This window comes from Nelumbo nucifera, chromosome 1 (genome assembly GCF_055504915.1).
Source record: "Nelumbo nucifera cultivar China Antique chromosome 1, China Antique-T2T, whole genome shotgun sequence".
Taxonomy (NCBI): domain Eukaryota; kingdom Viridiplantae; phylum Streptophyta; class Magnoliopsida; order Proteales; family Nelumbonaceae; genus Nelumbo; species Nelumbo nucifera.
In genome coordinates this window covers 41,401,556-41,429,513 of record NC_142649.1, presented here as the reverse complement: position 1 = coordinate 41,429,513, position 27,958 = coordinate 41,401,556, and the positions used below count along the sequence as shown (strand labels likewise).

The following is a 27,958-nucleotide window of genomic DNA, read 5'->3' as shown; positions in this document are numbered from 1 at the left end:
TATAAGTACCTCTCCTCCTGCCGACTCAACTAGAAGCATCTCCGCCGGATCCCTAGCCATTCCGCTGGAATCTGGCCGGGATCTAAGGTCTATCTCTCTGCAAACATGTCTTCCGGCAGATATATGGCTTACTCACCTTCTCCTTCTACCGCTCCTCACTCTCCTCACATCGGCATTCGTTCTGCAACAAACGCTCTGGTCGAACAAGAGAAGTAAGCTTCAAAGACTTTGCCTATTTCTGCAAATAAAGAGAAGCACTAAATCGAGAGGAGCGATTTTTTTTTTTTTTTTTATCTTTTTCGTTGTATCGTATTCGTTTAATTCGACTTATACATCATCGTCTTATTTCCTATTTTCCAGTTCCTATGGTATTTGATTCCATTAGAACTTGTTCTTTGATTTGTCTTATTACCATTCCATTTATCTGATTTTTTCCATACTTTTTGTCCTTTTATTTCCTTGATGTCACGAAAAATGTTGGAATTCAGATGATCCATTTTTATTTGAATGCAATATGATCTGATATGATGCGTAAGCGCTTCTAACTTTTGAGGATTTTCTATCTAATCACCATGATTTGGATGTTGCATGTGGAAAGTAAGGTTTTTGATTTATTCAATTCCTGCCTTTTCGAATATCATGGTTTTATACTCGTTTAGGCAGTGATTTTTTCCCCAAGGTTGAATATCCGGTTTGATCTCTGGAATGTTTCCGAATAAGTTTCCTTTAGTTTCGGCTTTTGTTTGCTTCAACCTGGTCAGTGTTTTGGATCCTTTTCTGCTGCTGGTTATGTTTTTAAGTAGTTATTTATTTATTGGTGGTGGTGAGGGGTGGGGGGGGGGGGGGGTAATAATGAGAACTAATTCTCTTGTTGGCTTGGCTGTCATTGACATTAGTGAGTTTGGATCTTCTCTGTTTTCAGTTTCTATCTAGTTGTCCCTGCTTTAGTTTCTGATGTTTTCCAAGTGAGTCATTCTTGTAACATGTTATTGGTATGGAAAAAAATAATGTAGATCATTACTTCCCGGACTTCATTTGTCTTTCGCAAATTTGTTCTTCAAATGGAAATTGTGAAAAGTTGAGGAAAAATAATTGTTCTTCATTCTCTTCATTTTTTTTTTCTTCCTTTATCATGCATTTACATTTTAATACTGTAAACTTATTCAAAGATTGTTCGTTTTTCATGTTTTTTTGGTCTACTATGTTTCTTCTTTTAGTGCTTGTAGGTGTTTCCAATCAATCACTAGTTAAATCAGCAGCAAATTATGTTTCTTCTTTTAGTTAAATCATTGTGATATTGCTTTACTTTGCATATTATAAAAGTTGTGTGGTAGCATATGGCTATACATACATACGCTCATATCTTGGGCATATTCACAAATTAAAAGGTAGTCATGTGCCTGTATATTTGCATGGTTAGTTCTTACAGATTCAACTATTTGTTGGCAGGTACCTCTCTGATCTATTGGCAGAGCGCCACAAGCTTAGTCCATTTATGCCTGTGCTGCCACACAGCTATCGGTTATTGAACCAGGGTGAGTTTCAAGATCACAATTTAGTTCCAAACATCCTGTGGTTGTGGAAGACTCCCTGCCCCAAAAGAGAAAAAAAAAGGAGGAAATAACACATGCTCAAAATATGGGTGATAATTTTATTTTATTTTATTTTTTGTTTGTGTTAAATGGGAGTCTCAGGGGAAATCTTTCTGCCTTCTCCCTTATTGTTTTCTGTTTGAGTTGGATATTTTACTTTGCATGGCTTTGAGCTGAAATGGAATTTCATTTTTAGGCTTACTTGAAGAAGATTGCTTAGATAATTGTGGTTGTTGTTCTTGCTGCTTATAATTAAAACATTTACGATGTATGTAAATCAGATATCGGACAATATCTTACTTAATCAAGGATAACCATTTTCAGCATCTCTTTATGATGAATTTGGAATTCCTGTGCATAGTATGGAATTGCGGATGGTGAACTTGTTATGATGATTGCTTCAAGGGTTCTGTTGCTCTCTCCTTTGGATAAATGAAATTGAAGAAGATTTACAACATGCTAATATTAGATATATTCTTTATTTTTCTTGATATCATTGAAGATTTAGATAGAACTGATAAGAAGTTACATGCAAAAGATTTATTAGCTTTAAAGTTTGTCAGTTATAATGGGTTGATGTGCTAGTGAAAAGTTAACTAACAAAAAAAGTGCTAATGAAAAATCTGGTCTCATTTGAATTTGCATATAGGAAATATATTTATATCACTTTGCTTTGCGTGCCAAAATAGTTCTGCCATTCTACCATGTTTGCTGTCTTGTATACTACCTGCCCAGAGGAACAGTTTTATATCCTCCATTCTCTCTCTCTCTCTCTCTCTCATGATTGTGCATGTCTACAAACAGACACATCGTGATGCATGATTGTGCACATTTTCTAATAGTGTTTCCTTGGCACATTATACATTCAGATGTCCACAACAAAAATCCATGTGACATGATGGTAAATAATATATAATTATGTAAATAATTTAAACATATAATAGAAATATGAATGTCAAAGTGTTGACTGATTGTATGTGTCCTCCTTTTTCTTGATCCTTGTTTAAAAATGCGAAGATTCAGGGTTATTCACTGACTTCAACTAGGAGCATTGTCAAGATGCTACAAGAAGTGCTGTGCGAAGTATTAGGTGTCAGCATGTCCAAGTGTTTGGCAACTAGATCCTTTAGTTTCAAGGGACAACACAGTGACTTTTCTGAACTAAATAGATATTTCTCATTCTTAGATTTGTAATGAAATGCACCTTCTAGGTGCATAAAGTGGAGATTAGTAGTTCAGTGTGTATTTAGGATGTGGTAAAGGTCAATGGAGTAAGTTATGAGATTTATCCAAAAAAAAATGAAGTTATAAGCAATTTGTTGTGGGCCAGGAGATCTGCAAATGGTTTGGCAGACACATTGGCCAAGCAAGGGGGTAACAGGGAACAATTGTTTTGGGTGGAATTGTAATAATAATTTTTCTTTTTGGGGTCTTCACCCCTATGTTTGGGATACTTGTTATATTGCAATGATCTGATTTTTATTTATTTAATATAAGCAACCGTTTCCAATAAAAAAGTTATGAGCTATATTACCCAGATATGCCAAAGGCACGGCTGGATAACGTGTTTGATGTGGAATTTACACAAAATTGAAGTATCTCATATCTGACATGAACTGAAACCCTTGAACAGGTATCTGGGTATCATAGATTACAAAAAGTGGTAAGGAATAGCAAGTCACCATCCATCCACACAATTTCTTAGGACAATTTTGAAATTCTAATTTGCCTATGATATTCAGCTTAACTGCCTCTGCAGTATAGTCTGTAAATCTATTGGTTGATGAACCACAGGCTTTATTGGCTAGGTTTTAAAATTATCTTACAGAGCATGAAAATGAGGATGTTATTCTTCTAATTGGGCAATTGAAGAATGTTAATCTCTAATGCATGCGAAGGGGCAATAGTGTGTGTGCTGTGAAGGCAATTGACACTCTTTTGTCCTTAAATTTCCCTAAAATGCTTGTTTCTGACATATTATGAAGGAGATGATCTCAAAAGAAACAGAAGTATCAATACAACGTGGGCTCATAGATCAGCTAGTAGGTTAGCAGATCATAAATGCTTTAGTAAAACAAGTGGTGAATAGAGAAGATTTATTTTGGAGAGTGGGGGGGGACCTTTGATGTATGCAGCTTCTATATTGGCCATCCCAATCTCTGAGATGTAGCCATTTGTATATTACTCTATGTTTTTATTTTAACAAAACCTTGTCGGTACTCATAAAAGTGCTTGTTTTCAACCCTTCTGTCCCTTGAGAATTCCTGTAAAAGCTGTTTGGTTGGGGCCCATTCCTCGAGAATTCCTAGCATCTAAGGCTCAAGGCAAGGCATGTGCTTGAACAAAGCAAGGCACAACTTTTGAAAAATTAAATGAAAATCAATACATAACATAATAATTTGCAGATCTGAATTTTGGAAGATAGACATGCCATTTAACATTAACAGGCCATTAACGCACATAGATACAGTAATAATCAGGAGCAGACACTTAAGAACCTGCAAAACTAGGGTACAACCGTACAAGAATGCTACTTAACTTGCATATACAGGATAAAAAGACAGCTAAATTTTGCTAGAAAATTGACCATAACCATACTTTATGGGTTTTTCTTTGGTCAAATCAGTTATTCTTTGACTTAACAAGTTTGGATCTGAAGGGAAACAGTGAAAGACTTGCAATATAGAATTACTTTTGGCTCGTTTTATATAGGAAGGACAGAAAAAGGGGGCTGCCAGATTACAGCCTACAACCAAAACATTAAGGAACTCTATCCTTGTTTGTGGTTGTTACTGCTTACAACCTACTCAGCTGCTCAGAAGAAGAAGCAAAAGGTGGCTGCGTACAGCCTACTCAGAGACCAGCTATAGATAGGGTAGCGTTGAGGGCACATCCTGACCTCAACGATGCCAGCTACAGTGGATGGACATTACTTGGTTGCTCCAATAAAAAGGAGGTCCTGATATCCCCACAGAATCCACCCTAGAAATGGGAGGAAAATAAGAAGGAAATAAAGAAAAGAGAATCAAATTAATAATTGGGACTTCTGTTGTGCTCTTTTTGGTTGCAGGTGGAATCCTCCACAGGATGTAGTGGGCCTTTACAGCCCAAGTGGTTTGAACTCCTTGGGAGGATCGTCAATGAGAAAAGTAGATCGAAGGAGGAAAATTTTGAGACTATAAAACTCAAAGTTGCACACAGGGTAAAGACACTTGATCTTTTCCAAGGCTTTTCCGTGAATGATATTTTAAGGGCATGGACTGAAGTGGCACTTTCTTCTAAAGAAAAGGAAAAGGTGTTTATGGAGTGGATACTCCCAGCAGTTAATAAAATTAAATTAAATTTTGATGGGAGCTCCATGGGAAGCTCGGGAGTGTCAGGTATTGGAGGAGTCTTTAGAGATGGTGCAGGCAAGGTTCAAAGTATTGGATGTTTGGCAACAAGAATAAACAGTGAATGATATTTTAAGGGCATGGGCACTTTCTTCTAAAGAAGGATAAGGTGGTTATGGAGTGGATACCCCCAGCAGTTAATAAAATAAAATAAAATTTTGATGGGAGCTCCATGGGAAACTCGGGAATGTCAGCTATTGGAGGAATCTTTAGAGATGGTGCAGGCAAGGTTCAAAGTATTGGATGTTTGGCAACAAGAATAAACAGCTCATTAACATGGATCCCAAGGACTGCATAACTTCCAAGCTAATAATTTTTCTGGAGGAGTTAGGAGAAACATCATCTATACTGGGAATATACTATTTGATGTGATATCTCACTACTCTATTTTCCTTTTCAAGCTTTTGAGGATTGGAGGAGGGGGATACTTCTTACTATTTAAGAGAAGAAAAACTTGTTGTATGCTTGAATACCAAACGTCCAATGGGTACTCTGGCAATAGATTCAATCATTAAATATTTTATGGAACTTTTATTTTATTATACTCAAAGTCTTAAATTAAAGGAACTGAAGACTGTTTTTTTATGATCATTCTATATCAATATTTTTTTTTGGTAAGTATACATAACAGTATAGGAATTGATTAACAGAATATTTGATCCTGTTTTGCTATTTTATTACATAAGAAAGACACAAGGTGTATCAATTAGAGCTCAGGTTAGCTGGGGTACTGATGAAGAAGAGCTTGGAAATTGTGATTAAATACTTGGTTAATGCAATCAGATTTCTTGTTAATAAGCTTTTATTGGATTAGAAAACAGGATATCTGGTGATTGCATAACATTTTTACGAATTGAAGCACAAATAAATGGTGTACTATCATCTTTTCCATTCTTTCTTATGGACAATGTTAATATTATTTTACATTGTTATGTTTGCCATCTAGGAGCTCTTTGAAGGAAAATGATGAAAGGTTGTAAGTTGTAATGTATGGTAGATAATAGTTTATATCAAGGAAATCAAAGAATAAGGAAATCAAGCTTTACTGAACCAGAATCCATGAAGTGTTGGAATGTGGCAAATGTTAAAAATAGATTCTCATTTGGAAGAGTTCCTGCAACATGGATCTGAAGAAAGTTGGGTTATGCAAAAAAAAAGTTGGTTATGCGAGGAGGGAATGCGAAATGGTAGATAGACTAAGAAAGTTGAGTTATGCAAAAAAAAGTTGGTTATGCGAGGAGGGAATGCGAAATGGTAGATAGACTAGTTTTGTAAAATTTTCCCTTGATGTTCTTATCATGTTTAATTTACAGAAAATATAAAGGGTCATTCTTTGACCATATAGGATTAATACGTTACACAACTTATTGAATATATTGAATCTGTAGCTTCAATACATTCAATAAGTGGTAGAAGGAAAAATTGGAGTTGATTTAGGTAGGAAGAGGGAACTACAAGTTCATAGCACTTTTTCGAAGAAGGTTCAACGGCTGCAAAGAAAAGTAATTGTTCATGCAAATTGCATCTTGTGCATGTGACGAAGGTCTTTTCATGCTTGAAAGCAGGGATTACTAGGGCTGGTCCTACCAGCAAGTATAAAAGAGTGTATGAGAGAAGAGGGGTGAATCTGAAAACCACAATTAAGAAGATCCAAGGGGGAGCTTGTTCTAAAAGCTTGAAGGAGATTGGGTCGCACTCGATCGAAGGGGTGGTGAAGTATGATTATTCAGGGGGATAAGGAGAGAAGGTGGATGACTATGATACCTCAGGTACAGGAGTCAAGCCAATTGTTATGGTGGGAGAGGTCTCTGGTGGAAAAACGGGTGTGAAGAGTCTTGCGGATAGATGTAGAGGTTGGTAAGGTATTCGGTTTATTTTTTTAGGTGGAAAAGCTTTTTCTAGAAGAGCTATTGAAGATTTTAAAAGAAGGAAAAAGGAGGAAAATAAAAAAAAAACCTTTTGTGAAGGAGAGAGATGTAATCCACTTTCTTATTTAGAATTAGGTGGTGGTTGCTTTGTTTGAGAATGTAATCCACTCTTTCTTATTTAGAATTAGGTAAACCTCATGTATACAACCATAGAGAATGAAGCATGTCAAGCAAATTTAATCCATTTAAAAGATCTGTAAGTTGATTTCATTGGGACTACCTGGCAAGCTGGGAGTATTATTAGTCCTTTTGTGGATATGAATTCCCTTCATTGAGGTATTAAAAGGCTAAAGGTGGAGGCGAAGCAGTTGGTGCTAAAGAGGTGAGGCATAAGCCTCAAGGCAGTTTGAGGCTTCAAACTAAAAACTTAAAAATTATGGAAACATAAAAAGAAATAAATAATTGAAATTTTATATAGTTATTTGTGACTTATTTAGTGTATCAAAGGTCCAATAATTGCTGATTGTGTGTTTAAATCTTTTCAAGAATAATTTTATGGAGTCTAAGCAATGAAGAAATAATATTATAATCAAAATAACTAGTAACTAACTAACCACTAACTATTATTATAGAATTTGTTACTACAATACAATCTCTAAAGTCTAAACTATAGAAGAAAAGTTGAATAAAAAAGATGGGATCAAATGAATGTACCTTATCTACTTAGAGCACACATGTGATGCAATCCAATAATAAAACCACAAAATATGAATCCTTGAAGTCCAAAATTGCAAATTCCTATAAAAGGGAACAAATAAAGACTTAAAAGAGTGTTCTTTATTTCACAGTTCCTATTCACCTTAAAAGATGAACTAATAAGAACTTTCAATCATGCAAAAAGGAAAGAAACTAAGAAAACATATGTGACTCCATATTTAAAATTTGAGACAAAGAATCATTCTACATTCTACATTTTACACTTTAAGAGGTCATTCCAAAATCCAAATAACAAAACATAGTTCTAATAAAATTTCAAATTCAAATAACAAAACATAGTTCTAATAAAATTTCAAATCCAAATAACAAAATATAGTTCCAAAATCCAAATAACACACTTTAAGACAAATAACCATTTAAATGGAGGAAGTTCTTCTAGGGCTGGATCATACTAAGAAAACATATGTGACTCCATATTTAAAATTTGAGACAAAGAATCATTCTACATTCTACATTTTACACTTTAAGAGGTCATTCCAAAATCCAAATTACAAAACATAGTTCTAATAAAATTTCAAATTCAAATAACAAAACATAGTTCTAATAAAATTTCAAATCCAAATAACAAAATATAGTTCCAAAATCCAAATAACACACTTTAAGACAAATAACCATTTAAATGGAGGAAGTTCTTCTAGGGCTGGATCATTTGGACGTTCATCTGCAATCCATTCATCATCTGATCCTATATCATCAGGCTCTATACTAATTGGATCCTTTGCAGTTTTGTTCCTTGCTTGTTTCTACGACAACTTCAAATTATACATGACATACACCAATGAATTTAATCATTTTTGCGCTAAATGATTTCTCCTCTTAGTATGAATCTAAAAATTATCACAACTGTTCAAAGTTAGAAATCTATTATTATATTACATTTTAAAGTTTGAACATTAAATTATTTGAAGAATTTTACCTGATTGAATGAACTCCAATTTCGCTCACAAGAGAAGCATTACAAGTAAGACTTTATTCTTATTGCAAATTTCATCAAGCGTATAGGTGGAGTATCTTCACCATACACTAACCACCATTCAACTATTAAAAAGACCATATATAAAACAACATAATACAACTTAATATAAGAAATCATATAACCTTGAATAATATTAAAATTATAAAATTTAAAATTTAACTTACTGGGGCTCATTTTAAATATTGTAGATTGTATCTATGTTACTTCTTCCCAAATATCCCTTTTTTAATCGAAAATCATTAAGTTGCATCTCTATCCTCTCTTGTTCTTGCCTATCTGGAAACATCCCATCTAGGGCGTTATGGTAACCTCTTTTTATTTTGGGTGTTTGGAGAAACTTGATCCATACCATATTTGTGGGTTTAAATAATAAGCACATGAATGTAAGTCTTGTTGAAGCTGAAATTCCCACCTCCTATCTATAACATCCCAAATCGGTTTGTAGTTTGCCTCATTCCAATTCATATCTTTTTTGCAATTTCATTCTTACCTTTATCCATTGCATCATATAAGAACTCCATTGCTCTCTCTTTATCAGAATCCGCCTTTTTTAACACAATGACCAATGGTTTAGTGGTTTTAATAGCATAAGTTATAGATACCCAAAAACGTTTATCTATCAAAATAATTGCCTTAATTGCTTTTCCTCCAGGATTTTTTGCATAAAAACTTTGTGCCCACTTATTTGATGTAAACATACTTTGTAAAGTTCACATTGAACCCATCAAACTCTTTAGATAACTTCTCATCAATGCCAACACCCATCCATGATTGTTTACAAAAAATTCAGTACTCTTTTTGAATTTTTGAAGGCAGACTCATGAACTGGAAGTTTAAAAATATCCTCCAATATTAAGTCTATACAATGGACAACACATGGAGTCCAATACAACTTCGTCCTTTCTTTCATCAACATCTTACTAGCTTTTACATAATTAGATGCATCATTTATTATCACTCGCACAACATTCTTCTCACCAATTTCCTCTACAACTTCATGCAAAAGCTTAAACAACAATTTACCATCCTTTACAATATCCGATGCATCTATAGACTTCAGGAACCATGTACCCTTAGGACAATTAACCAAAACGTTTATTAAATTTTGTCTTGATGCATCTTTCCACCCATCAGACAATATGTAACGTCTATGTTCTTCCCATGACTTCTTAAAATCAGCCATCTTCTTTGTTTCCTTTTACAACATCTGGTTGTATTGTTTTTTCTAATTCTAATGAAATTAATTTATTGAGTTATTGATAAAAAAATCAGCCATCTTTTCATTTATTGTTTGGACTTCTTCATTTGAGATCTAAGTGCCTACTTCGTGCATAGTAGGAAGCTTTAATCCTCTTCCATATGCACATGCAGCTTCAAATGCACTCTTGAATGAAGGGGAATTAGACAGATTAAATGGCAAACCATTTTCACATATCATTCTCCCAATTTCTCGACAAACTCTATTTCTTTCTTCCTTTTTCTAATGTGCATTCAATGTGGTTTGTTTCTCAAATTGTTTGCTTGCATTTTGATTGGAAACGACAAATTCGTCCATAGGTCCCCATACTCTTCTTGATATAACACCACAATTAGATGTATTTCTTGATTCCCTTGCACTATTAAATTTTATAACTATCTCACCAATAGATCTATGGAAATATCGTATTCAACGAACCTCTTCCATTTCCTCAGTAGTTTTTTTTTTTTTTTTTTTTTCTTGATGCTCTTTGAATTTCTTAAAAAATTCTTCAATTTCTTCAACTTCTTCGGGAGGAGCTCTTTTGCATAGGGCTACATTTTCATGAGTTCCTACAAGATGTGCTTCCATCCTTTTTACACCCCCTGAAACTTGCTTTTCACAAAAATTACACTTTAAATATACATTTCACTTTCCATTTTGTTTCAGTTCTTTCATTTATGTTCCATACTTCCATTTATGATATTTTCTATTTCCTTCTCCTCCTTGTCTACTTCTTTTTGACATTTTTTTGGTTAAATTTAAAATATATATATAAACCTACAACAAAGAAAAATTAAGTGATTAACAAATATAACGAGAGGATTTTATGTCAAAATTTAGAAACTAATACTAATTAAATTAAGTTATAACTTATAACCAAAAAAAGAATTAAGAAATTTATCAAAAGAAAAAAGAATCAAGACAAGTCAATTATACAACATGTAAATGCCTCCAAGACAAAGACAAAGCATATAACATCTCATCAACTGGCAAGTAATGAATTAAAAGAAATCTGATTTGGACATGTTAACTATTAATAGTATTAAATTAATAAAAATTGTAACAACTAGACATTAACCCAATGGTCCATCATACTTCTGAGGTTCTGTGCTACACTGCTACAAGGACCATTGTGCTTTCTTGCTTATCTGGAAATGGTAAATTTCTTCTGCTGGACAGGAGAAGGAGATTACATTTGGTAAGATTTAAGATATAAGAAACACAGATTATGGGGCCACAAGTTGTTAAACTATACATAGCAAAGAAAAGGAAGATTATATAAGGAAAAAGCCAAAAAGGAAAGCAATTAGAAAAGGTAGAGAGGTAAGAAAAGTGGTAGCTTGTAATTGGGACAGACATTGGTATGAACCATGCAAAATGTATGGTCACTGTTGGTAATTCTTTTATCATGTCAAATGCTTTAATTTCAGACACCGAAGGAACCTTTACATGATATTAATGCTACACCTGCAACAAGAATATGTATGGTGAATATAGCCCACTTTGCAGCATAAGACTTGCAACTATTGATGCCAAAAAGGGATAGACTTCATGATTTTGTTTGCTGAGAAGTTCCTGCAACTTCATTGTACTGTGCACATAAATATGGGCAATTGGGTTCTGGTGCTTTAACCATCTTTGGGTTGACTGCAAAAGATACCCCACCATCTATCTAAAATCAATCGCACTCATTCCATCTCCCAACTATGAAGTCAGTGTCTCTCATTAATCATTCCCAATCCCTTTGTCTTTTGAGTTAAATTAAATTATTTTTGTGCACAAAGTTGAAGTTCCTGCAACTTCATTGTACTGTGCGCATAAATCTGGGCAATCGGGATGTGGTGCTTTAACCATCTTTGGGTTTACTGCAAGTGAAGGAAGATACCCCACCATCTATCTAAAATCTAATCGTGTTCATTCCATCTCCCAACTACGAAGTAAATATCTCTCATTAGTCATTCCCAATCCCTTTTTCTTTTGAGTTAAATTAAATTATTTTTGTGCACAAAATTGAAGTGGTAGTTGCTGATCATCTAGTTTTTTCTCATAATTGGTAGTAAATTAGTAATAAAATATTAATTAAACGTCTCAGTTCATCTACGAAGCTTTCCGATCCATCAAGTGTTTGAATTCCATTGATGTTATAATTTTCAGATGTAATGTTATTTCCTTTTTTCTTCCATGGAGCAATTACTTGGTAGTTGGTGTTATGATAAAAGCTTGGGCCGACAAGCCTGGTAACATAGATTTGAGTCCGAGTGGTCACTTTTGTGCAAGGTTAGCTCTGTATCTCCCCCTACCCACCCTCCTAGGACCTAGGATAGTCAGTGTCAACTGCCAACAAATTGGAGATCAGATAATGGCCATAATTTTTGAACCACAAATTGAAATCCTTTTCCTTGGTTGAGGTCAGGGCACTGAGTATATTATGCATCAGAAATTGGCATAGTTCTTGTGTTGTTCCTTTAATTAGCATAAGATATTGTAAGCTAAAGTACAAATAAAGAAAGGGTGGATTCTTTTTTAATACACTACTTGTGATGATTGTTATTAATGAGTTGAAGGCTTGAAGCTCATAAAGTAGTTCCGTTTATGTCCATTTTGTAGGGTAGTTACTACTTACTAGTGGAGATGAATTGGGAAAAGATGGGCCATTTATGTATAGAGAGCCTTTAACTTTAATCATTGAAATCTTCGACATGAATACCACACCACACAGCCCCAAACCCACTAAAATATTTCTATGTTCTGAGTACAAAAAGACAGAGAAGGGATATATACATAAATAATAACAGAATATGGAGCAATTAAGTTAGAGATGGTTCCTTATTGAACTTGTATTCAGGCATCATTGATATTGGATGCAAGCAAGATCATTGTCGAGTATATATGATCAGAGTATTGGCATGTGCTTTAGCTAAAGAAGAAGATTCTTCTTCTTGAATCGTTGAATGTGATTTTTCTGGTTTTACCGTTTTATAGACACATAGGGAAATGTGTCAGTAGAAGAAGGGGGAAGGAGGAGGATTGACATGTACGTAATTTGATTTCGCTCTCTCCTTAATCAATTTATTCATTTCTTTCTCTTGAATCTTCAATATTTTGATCGAAGAAGCCACCACTAGGGGTGCTCATGATTCGGTTACCGAACCATGGACCTTTTTTCCAAACCAAACTGGTAGTACCAATTTTTTGGGAAACTGGTAATTGAAATCGAACCGAAGCCGATCGGTTAACCGGTTGATCGGTTCGTAATTGGTTTTTTGGTTTTTTGATTTTTATAATATACATTATATATAAATATATATATATATATATATTATATTATTATTTATTTATAATATAATGTTATATATATATTTATGATTTTTTTATTATATATTTATATATAATAAATGTATATTTATATATAATGCATATATATTCATTTATGATATATAAATAATATAAAATATATATAATATACATAAATATATGGATAATATATATTCAACTTGGGGCCCTTAGCTCATATAAAATGAGGAGAAAGGCTAGAGGTGTACGCTTCAAATTGAGGCTTACACCCTCTATCTTGCAACTAAGGCTACTGAGGCCTGGTGGAATCTAGTTGCCTCACCTCAACCACCTTTTAAAACCATGGTTTATGTTACATTTCCTTGGCATAGTATTTAGTATCACTTGAAGTAAGATGGTGAAAATTTCATACTATATTTTCTAAAATAAGTTGCACTTACAAGAATTTCATACTACCTTCTAGATAAGCTTCCAAGACATCAGAGCCATCATGTTAGTAGTAGCAGTAGTGGGTCAGAGTCAGCGACTCAGATTATGCTCTGGCATTATCGTTTAGGTCATCTTTTTTTTAAGTTCTTTGAAATGGGAAGCATATTTGTTACTATGGATGCTACATTTTTTTGAGTCTACATTCTTTTTCTATGGTAGTCCTCCTCAGGGGAGTGTTTTCTTTTTTTTTTTTTTGGGGGGGGGGGGAGCTTACAGTCTGTTCTTCTTGTTCCTCCATCTAGTCCATCTGTTTCTTCATCATTAGCTCCATCATCAGTTCCATCTGTTGCTCCACCACCAGCTTCGGTATCACTAATTGATCCACTATGGCTTGCCTTATAGTTCTTTCAGCGCCAATGCAAGAGGGTTGACTCCACACATGCTCCAATAGAAGAACTTGCACCACTCTCCTTCAGTCCATTCGAGATTCTAGGTTCGGTTGATAAAATTCCAAGTATTTCCCTTGAGCTTGTCATTGCCTCTGATCTTATTGATGATGTTCTTGCACCTAACACTGATGATGTTATAGTTGATCTTGATCTTCCCATTACACTCCGCAAGGGAAAGAGGAAGTGTACAACCTATTGCATTTGACACCATCTTTCCTATAGTGCCCTTTCACCCTCCTATTGTGCCTTTCTTCACTATATTCCGTGTCTATACCTAGGAATGTTAGTGAGGCTCTCTCCACACTTGAGTGGAGAACAACTATGATAGAAGAGATGGAAACTTTGCTTAAGAATCAAACATGGGAGATAGTTGATCTTCCTACGGAAAAGGAGGCAATTGGTTGTAGATGGGTGTTCACTGTGAGTACAAAGCCAATGGCAGCATTGAGAGGTACACAACAAGGTTGGTTGCAAAAGGGTAATACTCAAACCTATGGTTTAGATTATTTAGAGACCTTTGCACTAGTGGCTAAGATGAGCTCAGTTTGGATTCTCTTGTTTTTAGTAGCTACTTACTTATGGCTACTCTTCTAGTTTGATGTTAAAAATGCTTTTTCCTTAATGGCGATTTGCAGGAGGTATATATGGATATTCCAACCGACTTCAATGAGAATGGTGGTGAGGGAAAAGCCTGTAGGTTGAAAAAATCATTATATGGTTTAAAACAGTCACCTAGAGCGTGGTTCGACAGGTTTAGGGGAGCATTGATCCACCTTGGATACATATATACTCAATAAGATCATACTTTCTTTGTGAAGAGGAGAGAATCACTGGCGTCAATACTGATTGTATATGTGGATGATATAGTTGTTATAGGAAATAATCAGAGGGAGATTGATGCAATGAAGAAGTCATTGCAACAAGAATTTGAGGTTAATAATATAGGAGAACTGAAGTATTTTCTAGTGATTGAGGTTGCAAGATCCAAGCATGGGATATTCATCTCTCAGAGGAAGTATGTATTGGATCTATTGCAAGAAATTGAGAAGTTAGGTGTTAAATCAGCTGATACTCTTATTGATCCAAACCATAGGATTAATGCTTTGGATGGTGAGTTGGTTAAGGATGTGGGGAGATATCAGAGGATGGTAGGTTGACTACTATACCTATGCATGACACATCTAGACATTTCCTATGCTGTGGGTGTTGTGAGTCAATATATGCATGCTCCTCGGGTTCAACACTGGGAAGCCATTGATAGGATACTTGCATACCTGAAGAAACATCCAAGTAGAGGTATTTTTTTTCTCAGATCATGGGAATTTGAAGCTGGAATCCTATTCAAATGCAAATTGGGTAGGATGTCTAGATGACAGGAGATTTACATCAGGGGTATGCACCTTTGTAGGAGGAAATCTAGTCTCATGGAAAAGCTAAAAACAGTTAGTGGTTGTACGGTCAAGTGTAGAAGTTGAATATAGATCTATGGCCCGTGGTGTCTTAGAATTACTTTGGGTTAGATCCTTGTTGAGTGAGATTGGGATAGATGCAAAGGAGCCCATGATGTATTGTGATAATCAAGCTGCAATCAATATTGCCCACAATCCAGTTCAATATGACAAGACAAAGCACATTGAAGTTGACAGACACTTCATAAGAGAATGGGTAACAGCAAGTCTACCTACCATATATCTCCTCTGAGTTACAGTTGGTCGATGTCTTCACCAAAGGGGTTGCAAAGAACAAGCTTGAACATGACCTGCGCAAGTTGGAAATGTGTGACATTTACTCCTAACTTGAGGGGGAGTGTTGAGGATATTGTGTAGATTTATGAGTTAATTTTATTGATTATTTGTTTAGATAGGTAGTGGGGACCACAACACACTTGTTGGGACCCTTTGGAGTCTTTTAGAGTGCCTTTTTTAAGTTCTTTACTGAGTTTTTGTGTTCAGCCGCGCTATAATGGCATACTTGTTATTGTACCTATTTTTACCTTAAGTATAAATAATAATGAGAGGGGGTGGCCAGGATAGATTGCTCATTCTTTTCTTTCTTCTTCTTCTTCTTCTCTTAAGAACATTTCCTTTCTTCATCTTTTCTGCAGGTTTTTTATTTCTGCAGATTTCTACTAAACCTACTACAAAACCCCCCCGAAGTGGCCCTTTTCATCAATCTACTAAGAGCTTCAGATACACAAATAAACCCCTAGAGCTCCAGAAACGACCGCAAGACACTCCATTTACCAAGATTGAAAAGGAAGGAGTATTCATACAAACTTTCATCCAATTTTGCCATTTGGAGCCAAAATTCATTCTTCTTAAGATGCATTTTAAAAATCTCTAGTTGGCATGATCATAGGCCTTCTCAAAATCAACTTTACAATGTAACCCAGCCTTCCCACTTCTCAATCTGGTATTTATCATCTCATTAGCTACCAGCACCCCATCTATCATAAGCCTATCCTCCACAAAAGCACCTTGAGTTTCTGCGATTATGTTCCCCAACACTTGTTTGAGCCTCTTGGAGAGCACCTTGGCTATTATTTTGTAGATACTACTAATCAAGCTAATTGGCCTAAAGTCTCTCAGCTCCTCTGCACCTTTTTTCTTTGGAACTAGAGTTATAAAGATGGAATTTAAGCTCCTTCCAGGGTTGTAGAATCATGAAATTCCCTCATCACCCTCAGAACATCACTCTTTAGGAATCCCCAGCAGTGTTTGAAGAATGCCATGGTGAAACCATTTGGACCTGGGGTTTTGTCCCCTTCCATCTCCTTTACAGCCTCCCAAACTTCTCCTTCCTCAAACTCCCTCTCCAAATTTGCAGCTTGCTCCTCTGTTAGACCATCAAACTCAAGGCCATCAATCTTTGGTCTGTCCACCCTTTTTTTTTTTGATAATTGAAATAATTTTATTAATCACCAATAGACAATAGTACAAAGTCCCCAAGGAAAGGCACGAGTTGCAACCTCTCCGGGCTAGTTAAGTACAAATTTCCAAATTAATAACAACTTACAAAGAAGCACAAAAAAGATCTTCCCTAGAAACCCCCTGTTTGGCTAAAGCATCAGCCAAAGAATTAGCAAACCTACTAACCCATTTTACCTCAACTCTCATATTGTTGGTTAACCACTTTACTTTTTTGATGAGATCATTGTAGCCCCAAATGGTGGTATCCAAGTTTAGGAGTCACCTTGTTACCACCTGAGAGTCCTCTTCAACTAGGAGATGCTCCACCCCAAGCTGGTTGGCGATCTGAATTCCTTGTACTGCAGCAAGGATTTCTGCCCTTGGGGAATCCCCCACTCCCACTAGTCTTGAGAATAGGGATATTATGTTGCTGTCCTTATTTTTCAGGATACCCCCTATACCTGAAGGCCCGGGGTTGCCTTGGTTGCTTCCATCAAAGTTTAGCTTGATGACACCTTCCAAAGGCGGAACCCATTTTGACAGAATTCTATCATTCTTTGTTGAAGTGTTAGCTATTACTAGCCAATTCCTCCACAAGTCATCAAAGATATCCACAGTTTTTAGCCAATGGATTGCTCTTGTTAGGATACAATCCTTCATTTCATCTAACCCTCTTTCCTTCTCTAAGAAAATTCTTGCATTCCTTTCCTCCCAAAGAGTCCACAGAGTGGCTGCCCTGACACATTCCACATGACCTTACCTCTTCTAGTGTGCCAAACAAAGACAGATGGGTTGAATAACAAGCTAAAATCAGAAGGCATAGACCACCTACCTCCAAATAAACAAAGGCTCCACCTCCATATAGCTGTAGCAAAGGAACAGGAAATCAACAAATGGAAACAGTCCTCATTCTCGGCCTTACACAAGGAACACCAATTTGGGGGAAGACAAAGCGAGGGTCTCTTTTTCTGTAAGTTTTCCAAAGTATTGATTTTCCCATAGAAGACTTCCCAGCAGAATACAACAATTTTTGGGGGAATAGGTCGCACCCAGACTTCTTTGACAGAGAATCCTTGGGAAATGGGGTTAGAACTTAGGGATTTTAGAAAAGAAGAGCAAGTAAAAGTACCTTTTGGAAGAGGAGTCCAAAGCCTTTGATTAGAAGAAGTGGGGTCCAAGCAAACGGATTCTAGTAAATGAATTAGCTCAATAACACAACTCGACTCACCATCCCTTAACCCTCTACGAAACCCAAAGTCTCAGTTTAAAGATAAGGGGTTTAACGGGATCGGGAGAAAAGTTGCAATTGGCTCATGTTTGTGAAGGGAAAGGGAATAGAGCGAGGGGAAACACTCTTTGAGGGGTTGAGTACCCACCCAAATATCCTCCCAGAACAGAATAGCTTACCAGAACAAGCATCACACTTGATGAATCTGAGGAAGCGAGGGAGAATACCATGTATAGCCTTCCAAGGTGTAGTAAGGGTAGATTGGCAAGATATCCCGGAACCCCAACCATTTCCTACACAACCATGAATGCTTGCCACCACCTCATGCCATAATCTCTCTCTCTCTCGGGGCCATCTCCATAGCCACTTCCCTAGAAGGGCTACATTCTTCAGCACTATGTTCCCTATCCCTAAACCCCCTTCTTCCTTTGGTTTGTTAACTATCTCCCATCTGATCAAGTGATCCTTTTAAACCTCTCCTGGTTCCCATAGAAAGTCCCTCATTCTCTTCTCCAGTTTCTTAGCCTCCCTTGGAGGAATCCTGAACATTGAAAGGAAGTAGGTTGGAAGGTTGGCAAGTGTAGCCTTAATTAAAGTTAACCTACCCCCTATTGAAATGTAATTCTTTTTCCTATTGGCTCATAAGGGTAGCCCAGAAACTACTTTCTTTAGGGTTGGCTCCTAAGGGTAGCCCTAAGTATGTCAAAGGCCAAGAAGAAATATTGCAACCTAAGCATTCTGCAATGGATTCAATCTCTCTATTCTCTAAGTTTACTCCAGCCACACAACTTTTATCAAAATTTACCTTCAAGTTGGAGACCCTCTCAAAAGTACTTATTAAAATCTTAAGGTTCTCCACTTTGCTCAACTCATTCTCTTCAAAGAAAATAACAATATCATCAGCAAACTGAAGGTGAGTTACTAGAATGCCTTTGCTCCCTATTCTTCATCCCTTTATTTGGCCCTCCTCATCTGCTTTGGAGATCATCCTACTAAAGACATCAGCAACAAGTGTAAAGAGGAAAGGGGAGAGTGGATCCCCTTGTCTTAAGCCTCTATTGGCTGGAAAAAAGTCCTTAACCACCCCATTCACCAACACTGAATAACGACAAGAGTTTAAGCATCCTCTTATCCAATTACACCATTTATCCCCAAATCCACGTCTTCTTGACATCTCCAGCAGGAAATTCCATCCACTATGTCATAGGCTTTCTCCAAGTCCAGTTTGCAAACAAATCCTTTCCTGCCCGATCTCCTTATCTCTTCCACACTCTCGTTTGCAATAAGGATCTGATCTGTAATTTGTCTATCCTGTATAAAGGCTCCTTGTGCTTGGCTAACGAGAGAGGGGAGAATTGCTTTGATCCTCCTAGAGAGCACTTTTGCCAGAATCTTATAGATGCTTGTCACCAGGCTAATTGGCCGAAAATCTTTGGGGTGTCTGGCATCATTCTTTTTGGGAATTAAGGCTATAAAGGTGGCATTGATTCTAGGACTCACAAAATGTTTATCCTCAAATTCTCTAAATACTCCAATTAAGTCTTCTTTGACTATGTCCCAACAGTCCTGATAAAATGCCATTGTAAATTCGTCAGGACCCGGTGCCTTAGCCCTATCCATAGAAAAAACAGCTTGTTTAATTTCCTCTTCCTCAATCATTCTTTCCAGCCATCCCTTATCTGTTTGGTTCAAAGTTGGCCAATTCTCCTCCCCTACTATTAACCGATTCTCTAAGGGTCTTTGAAAGATGGATTTGAAGTGATCCACAATCCTACTAGCAATCTCCTCTTGAGAGGTTATCTCCACACCATCAACCTCAAGCTTTAGTATCAAAATTTTCCTCCTTCTCCCATTAGCCAAAGCATGAAAGAATTTGGTATTCCTATCCCCTTCCTTGATCCACTTATGTCTGGATTTTTGTCTCCAAGAGATCTCCTCCCTCAACAAAGTCTCCTCTAACTCCTTTTTCAGTTTCCTCCTCATTTCTCTGTCTTGCTCATCCATCATCCCTTGGGATTCTTTTGCATCTAACTCCTCAATCTGAACCAATAATCTAGCTTTTACCTCCTCCACTCTTCCAAATTGATCCTTATTCCATTCTTTTATTTTGCCTCTCAACCTTTTTAATTTTTTGTGGAATCTAACCCCATCCCATTTCACTTCTCTCATCTCTTCACTCCACCATTCCTTAACCTTAGGCAAGAAGTTCGGGTGTGTCAGCCACATATTTTCAAACCTGAATGGTCTAGGTCCATTACCAAGAGGTTCTTGTCCTACTTCTATAGGGTAGTGATCAGAGCTTATCCTAGGTAGGGCCTTAGCCACCAAACCTCTCCAGTGGCTCTCCCAACTCTCATTAAATAGGAATCTATCAAGCTTTGAGCAGGTTGGGTTTTCTTGGAAGTTGGACCAAGTGTAGGAGCCTGTAGTAAAAGGAAGCTCCCGTAACTCACAGGATTTTATGAAGTCATTGAACTTCCTCATACTAGTTGTAATGGCCTACCTAGGATTATTTGACTCATTTGTGAATCTTATTGCATTAAAATCCCCCCCCCCACCCACCCAAACACCAAGGACTTTCCCACAAGCCTTGAATTCCATGAAGCTCTTCCCATAACTCATTCCTCTCTCTGTGATTATTTGGACCATACACATTTGTTAGCACCCAAATAAATCCATCTTCCACCATTCTGAATTTTAGGGATACAATGAAGTTTCCTATTAGCTCCTCTACTGGTTCTACGAAGTCCTCCCTCCACAAAGTTACTATTCCCCCCAAGCCTCCCCATGATGGAGCTGAAGACCATCTTACCCCTCTTATTTTCCAGATCTCCCTGACCCACCTTCTATCCAGTTCAGCTAATTTTGTCTCCTAAGTAGCTCCTTAATCGATCTCCTTTTTCTGGCACTACCCAAACCCCTTATATTCCAGCTTATTATTTTCATTACCTTTCAAGAATTTAGCCCTCCAATATAGTGTTTCTTCATTTAGAACCCTTCTTTCTTTCCCCTCTGCCACTGAACTCGATATCCCCTTCAATGTTCATTATTAGTCTCTCTACTTCAGACTTTTTCTTCTTTTTCCTACCCTTATTTCCCACTGACTTTCTATTCTACCCTTTATTTCCTAATTCCTGCCCCAATCTATTAGTTCTTGCCTCTGATTCAGGGTTTTTTGGAGCCACCTCTATCATTTCCTCCTGTTTATATTCCTTCAGCAGGGCACAAATCTGCTCCCAAATCCATTCTAACTCCTCTTGTTTCCTTTCTAACAACCCAACTCCCTTCTCTGATCGGACTCCATCATTATCAATCGCCACTTCCCTGCTACTAGTTGGTTGGTCTGGTTGGGATTCCAGGACATCTGTTACAGGCAGAGAACCCAAGTTAGTATCTAAAACCAAATGGACAGGCTTACCTGGAATTAGCATAGATGGTTGCATGTGGACCGGCTGCTAGGTATCAATTCTTAGAGTCAGGACTAGGCCCTTCCCCTTTTCCAGACTCAGCCGTGGAAGCGGACTAGGTACAACCAATACTTCCTCACCCTCTACAGTCATAGAAACTTCACTTCTCTTTCCCTCTGCATGAATCCTTAGGTAAGGCTCCAAGTCTGATTCCTGTCTCTCTGGCCTGATGTCCTGACTAGGCTACACATATGGAATGGACTCGTTTATTGGCCGGGATGCACTCTGCCTTACCTCTTTAAGTGTTCCCAACTCCACCTGTCTTTTGCATAGCATACCCAGTTTGGGAAAGATCTGTTCTCCGCTGCTAAGGCTCACTCTTCTTTGCGTTTTGATATTACCAGAATCTTGCGAATCTGTCTCCTCTTCTAGGAATAACAGTTCAGTGTTTAGGCTACCCTCTTCCAGTATATCTCTTGGTTTTTGGAGGTCGATACTTCCCAAGATAATGGTTTCTTCCAAATCTGAATTGGAATCAGAAAGTTCATCGTCTGTCAATCTTTCCAAATCAGAGTCAAAAACCTCACTGCTCTTCACACTCCTGGGGTTATGGCGTTCCTGTTCCTTATGCGGCATCTTCTTCGATGGTCTCCACTGTAACGAGCTGGAGACCTTTGAGGGTCTCCGCTGTTCCTTATGCGGCATCTTGGCCTGTCCACCCATTCTTCCTTGTAAAGTTTCTTTTACAATGTGACTTTTAATTTTGTCCTCTACCAATTCACCATTCACTACCAGTTTTTTCAACAAATTTTCCCTGCTAGCAGTAGCTGTTTTGTGAAAGAACTCCATATTATTGTCACCATGTTTTAGCCAAAAACATTTAGACCACTGCCTCCATTTTATCTCCTCTTGAAAGTTTGTTTTGTCAAATTCCAGTTTGGCCCCTTGTCTCTGCCTTTTTTCTTCCTGTCCATCAGATAGAGTCCATAGGATTTACCACATCTTCAATCCCATTGTTCATATCAGCCATATATCCCACCTTGTCATGATTTTTCTTAGTTGATAATGGTCATCCACGATTTTTAACGTAAAGGCTAACCACAGAAGATGGTTCTTGAACATGTGGAAAGGTATTTTGGGATAATTTTTAAGGTGGGGAAAGTATTATGGAGATTTTTTTAAGCTCCAAATTAGTTTATCAGTAAAATATTCCTTGGTAGTTTAGAGAAGCTTGCTAATGACCGGATTAGTAAACCATTCCCTATGTGAAAACTGCAAAGAAGTAAGATAAATTAGTTGCATTCAGCTCAACCAGTATAGCATTTAATGGGGGAGGTCTGTTGAATCTCATTTTGCTTACCCCCCCACCCCACCCCACAATTAGATGAGGCAGACATGCTATGCCTAGGTGGATATTTCTCATCACATATCACTGAGTTGGTTGGCATGCATGATATTTATGTGCCAGATTCTATTCAAAATTGGAGAAGTCTCATTTTGGTTTGCCAGCATTTTGAGTTTGATGCAAGAATGTTTAATTTTCCAGCCATATATATATATATATATGTGAGAATAGGTAAAAGCATCATTTCTTTAATTCAAAATAATAAAAACCTTTGTACAACCAAAGGCTGTACATCGGGAGAGTACAAACAGAATTAGACCACAATCCTATTTGAGTTTTTCAACCTCAAAAAGAGAACTAAGGTTTGCTCTATCTATAAAGAACTGGGCTGATGACCAGGATAACAGCTTCCTCACTATTTTCTGCTACACTTCTTCTGCGGTACAGACAACCTTTGCTTTTGGAATAGCCTTTGCTTCCTCGCTATTTTCACAAAAGCTTCTGCTGAAACCGGACAGCAGCTCTTGATAGCAAAGATCCTGAACACTTTCTTTTTAGTAATCAATAACTGTAAACTTTCATTAAGATTAGGAAAATGGAATTGTACAAATAGTAAATATACATATAAAGACATTGAGAGATAAAAGGGCTTCACTCTCCCCTAGACAGCATCCCTTTCTTACAATTGTGCCCAGAACAGATCTTGACATCCCAACCCTTGTTTGGCTAAAGTATCTGCGATGGAATTAGATTTACACTTGCACCAACTGATGGAAATTTCCATGTCTCTTGTTAGCCACCTGAATTTTTTTCTTCTCATTATTATAGATCCACATTTTCATTTCCTCACTTCGGAGCTAGTTAACCACCAATTGTGTCCCCTTCCACTATTAATTTCCTCACATTCAAGATTTTGAACACTTTCACCCATATGTCATAGGTGAAACTGCAATGCAATAACAAGTGATCAACTGATTCTTCTGCCTGTTACATAAAACATAACACACGTTCTGGTGAATCAATCACCATTCCTCTCCTTGTAAGGTTGTTGTAAGAATCTTGTTCAGGTAGGCAGACCATACAAAAAAAGCCATGTAATGCATATTTGTGTGAGACATAATCCTGATTTCTGCCAATATCTTTGGAACTGGAATGTAAATTATATGCTGAACATGGAGAGGATATATAATGGCTAACTGGTTTTCACTAAATGATACTTCAACGTTTTTAGTGACTTGAGGGATTTTATGCCTGAGGCATGGTTTCTCTTGTACTCTTGTTTATTTCAATGTCTCCATGCATGACATGGTTTGGAGCAGTATGGATGTCTATGATTAGGCCTATGCTTGCCTATATAAAATTTTCTGTTTCATTTGGCCATTGTGTCAAAGATAGTAGAGAAAAGTTTTCATTGGCTTCTGTTGACTTGTAATTCTAGTAAATACCCTTGTTCCTGCATCAGTTGAATGCATGTATTTATGTATGTATGAACTGCTAATTTTGTAAATTTCCCCTCGCTCTTTCTGTTCATGCTTACTTTTTGGATGTTGTGTTTTACAATTCTATTGTTTTGGGTACCAACTTAGTGTAGTTTGAATTACATACCCAATTCTGTGCACATAAGCTGTATCATATAAGCTAAGCTTTAGAAATCTATGCATCTCTTTTTGGCATAGGTCCAATTCTTCTAGGTAACTATCCAATGAAAATTCACAGACATAAGCTACATCTTTTTTAATGTTTCAGGTTATGATTTAAAAAAAAATTAACATCATTCCATTAGGAGAGTTCTAATCTTAACCCATTTAATTGACCAATTTATGTGTCCATTTTCTGGTGACTGCTGACTAACAAATGCTAACCGGTACATCTTATTCTTGAAATTTACATTTTGGAGCAGAAATATTGCGTGTAACCACACTGTTGGGGAATGCATCACTTTTAGATCAAAGTGGGCTTGAACATGCTAGCCCCCTGACATCTGGAGGATTATTTTCAAATGGAGGAGGAGCTGATATGAATGGATGGGCATCAGCATTTCAATCAGAAGTACGGATACTAACCATTAACATAACTTCTTTTTCCATCTAATTTTACTACTCATTAGAAGCATTCCTGACAATTTTCTTACATCTACTACTAACCTTTTACGTTATATGAATGATGTAGATTGAATTTCCATTTTTGCTATGACAGGAAGACTGAGACTAACAATCATCAAGAACTAACAAATAGCTTAGCTTATGTGGTCTGGTTCCATTTACAATCCACTTCCCTTCCGTTTTGCAGACAAAATAGTTAACCTCTTAGATCTTCAAAATTTTTCTCCTTTAAAACCCCCAGTACTTTTTTTTTTATCAATAACACCAGCTTCATTAATTGAAACCTCCCATGAAATCAAACAAGGATTAGTCCAATATTCAGTAGTCTACTTCATATATGGACATGGCTGCATCGTTTCTGATTTCTGGATATTGCAGTGAGCCATAGCCACATTATTCATTCTGCTCTTCTTGGGTCTTACTTGTCCTAACAAGTTTTTGGGTGACCTTTTTTTTCTGTGGTATTGGCTTGATTGTTTTGAGGTTCTAATTTAGTTACGTTCATATGTTATTTTCTTTTGTATCCAGTTTGCACGTAAGCCCACACCATTTGATTGATAAGTTAAGGTAGTATAATCGCATCACAAAATGCGGTTCGTCACGTGGAGCTACATTTCTTTAGAGGATATAGAGTTCTAAATTTTCTGTGGTTATGCAAAAATGTTAGCATGATTTCTGGCTTTATACTTCTGTTGTTTGAATGTGTGCTTATTTGACTGTTAAGGGATATTTTAGAATTCATACATCATTTTTTCTCTTGCTGAATCTAATATTTGAAATTGCAGTAGTTTGTCTAAATGGAATGTTGTGGTAACATGCTTTTTCAAGTAGTTTTGCAGCTCTTACTGCTTAGTTCTGCTTAACATCATATGGGGTCTTTATATGCACAGAGGTTGGGACTATTACAGCCCTCACCAACACCAAGCTGGCTTGGATCACAGGGTAGCTCGTCTGGTCTCATTGTAAAGAAAACAATCCTGGTGGATGTTCCTGTGGACAAGTATCCCAATGTAAGTTAAAAAGGAAAACACTTTTCCATTTGATGCATTCTTATTTTGCAAGATTTGACAGACTTTTCCTTTATTAAACTTTTCAGTACAACTTTGTTGGCCGTCTTCTTGGTCCTAGAGGGAACTCTCTTAAGCGAGTTGAAGCAAGTACTGAATGCCGTGTCCTTATCAGAGGACGTGGGAGCATCAAAGATCCAACTCGGGTAATGATAGTATTTCTTTTCTGTGGTTTCTAATAACATGCATCTGGAGACACATCCGTTTTATTATCCATTCATGCGTATAGGACTCTAAAGAGAAGACGATACATGTTTTCCTACTGGCCTTTTTTTCTAATTCAAGACATGCAAGCTAAATTTAGATCTGTTTCCTTGACTTCCTATACCAGGCCCAGCAGAATTCTTACTAGCACACTACCAGACTCATGCACCAACATTACTCTGCCATCTCTGTTATGTTGATTAATGTCTGATTTTGCTCTAAATCCCAATATTTGGAGGAGAAGCCATTTTTTAATGGTTTTTAATTATGTACTCTGGACTCTGGTAGCATGTATGTATGGATGGATGGGGATATCACCTTTTTTTAGGATGACACAATATTGTCATGGCCTTGAGTTTCAAAGGAAAAAAGAGGTCCCATTCCGAGGTTAAAATAGCATAAAGCCATTTTTTCGTAATTTTAAACATGAAAATGTTGGAAAACTGCATGGTAACCTTTCATCAATTATCAATATTCTAGTAGTACAATACTTTTTGCTTTGGGTTGTTCCATTGCAACTTTAATCATGAAAATATCGGAAAAAAAATATTTCTTTCTAATTTTAATTATTGGAAGAGTAGTCATTAGAACACATCTATTTTTTTATAGTGGTGCCTTGACTGCCTTCTGTCTTTTCACAAGGGATGTGCTCCTTTTTTTATTAAAATTGGGATTTACAGTCCTCAACAAATATCATCATTGATTCTTAAAGTTTGTTGCTACTTTCTTTGATAGGAAGAAATGATGAGAGGAAAACCAGGATATGAGCATTTAAATGAACCTCTCCACATACTCGTGGAGGCAGAATTGCCAGTCGAAATAGTTGATGCCCGTTTAATGCAAGCACGTGAGATCCTTGAAGATTTACTCAAACCTGTGGTAAATTTGCTGCCTCCATTCTGCTAACTCCGAATTTGTATCTCTTGAAATGGCTTAATTTATAGTTTCTATTGCATTATTCTCTTTACTTGCCTAATAGAAATTCCCTCTTTTCCAGGATGAATGTCAGGATTTCTTTAAGAAGCAACAGCTTAGAGAGCTAGCAATGCTCAATGGTACACTCCGTGAGGAAGGCTCGCATTTGTCTGGTTCTGTGTCCCCCTTCAATAACAGTCTAGGCATGAAGAGGGCGAAGACAAGGGGGTAAAACCGTAAAAGTACATCCTTCTTAAGTGGGCCTGTTGGAGCTTGTGTCTTGTTTATCTCCTATGCCAGCCGAATCCCATGTGGTGGGTGTCAGTCTGGCTTATGCCCTCGAGGCACTGGGAATGATGCATATGTTTGATTCCAACTCTTTCCATTTCAAGTGTGTTAAATCTGCCATATGGGGTGGGGGGAGATTGATGATAGTACCAGTAGTGGAGGGCCATTTTGGGTTCTGTGAGGTCTCTCTTTCTCTCTCTCTCTCTCTCTCTGTTTGGTTGGACAGGATCTCAATCTGCGTCTTGTATTGTTGGTATTTATGGTATGCTTGCCTTGATATTTCTAGTATACGTTGGTGGGGGATGGGAGTTTATTGTAAAGAAGGATCAAGATTTGGTTTGTGCACAAGGGTGAGATTACAATAGTACATCCCCTAACGCAGCTAGTGGACTTTGTATTGTTACGCACTGACTTTAGTTTGTATTAAGTTTCTGAGATGTCATTCATTCGCTTTTATTTCCACTCATTCTCAATTT

The 27,958-nt window shown here is 37.0% G+C and overlaps 1 protein-coding gene across 1 annotated transcript; it reads left to right on the top strand.

Moving 5' to 3' along the window:
* Nucleotides 1-27,948, top strand: LOC104588547 (KH domain-containing protein At5g56140). The gene is made up of 7 exons (XM_010246518.2): nt 1-212; nt 1,450-1,535; nt 24,807-24,955; nt 25,899-26,018; nt 26,105-26,221; nt 27,015-27,158; nt 27,277-27,948. Exons 1-7 carry the CDS (start codon nt 106-108, stop codon nt 27,424-27,426), a joined length of 873 nt encoding a protein of 290 aa, XP_010244820.1. The 5' UTR covers nt 1-105; the 3' UTR covers nt 27,427-27,948.
* Nucleotides 27,949-27,958: the final 10 nt, after the last annotated feature.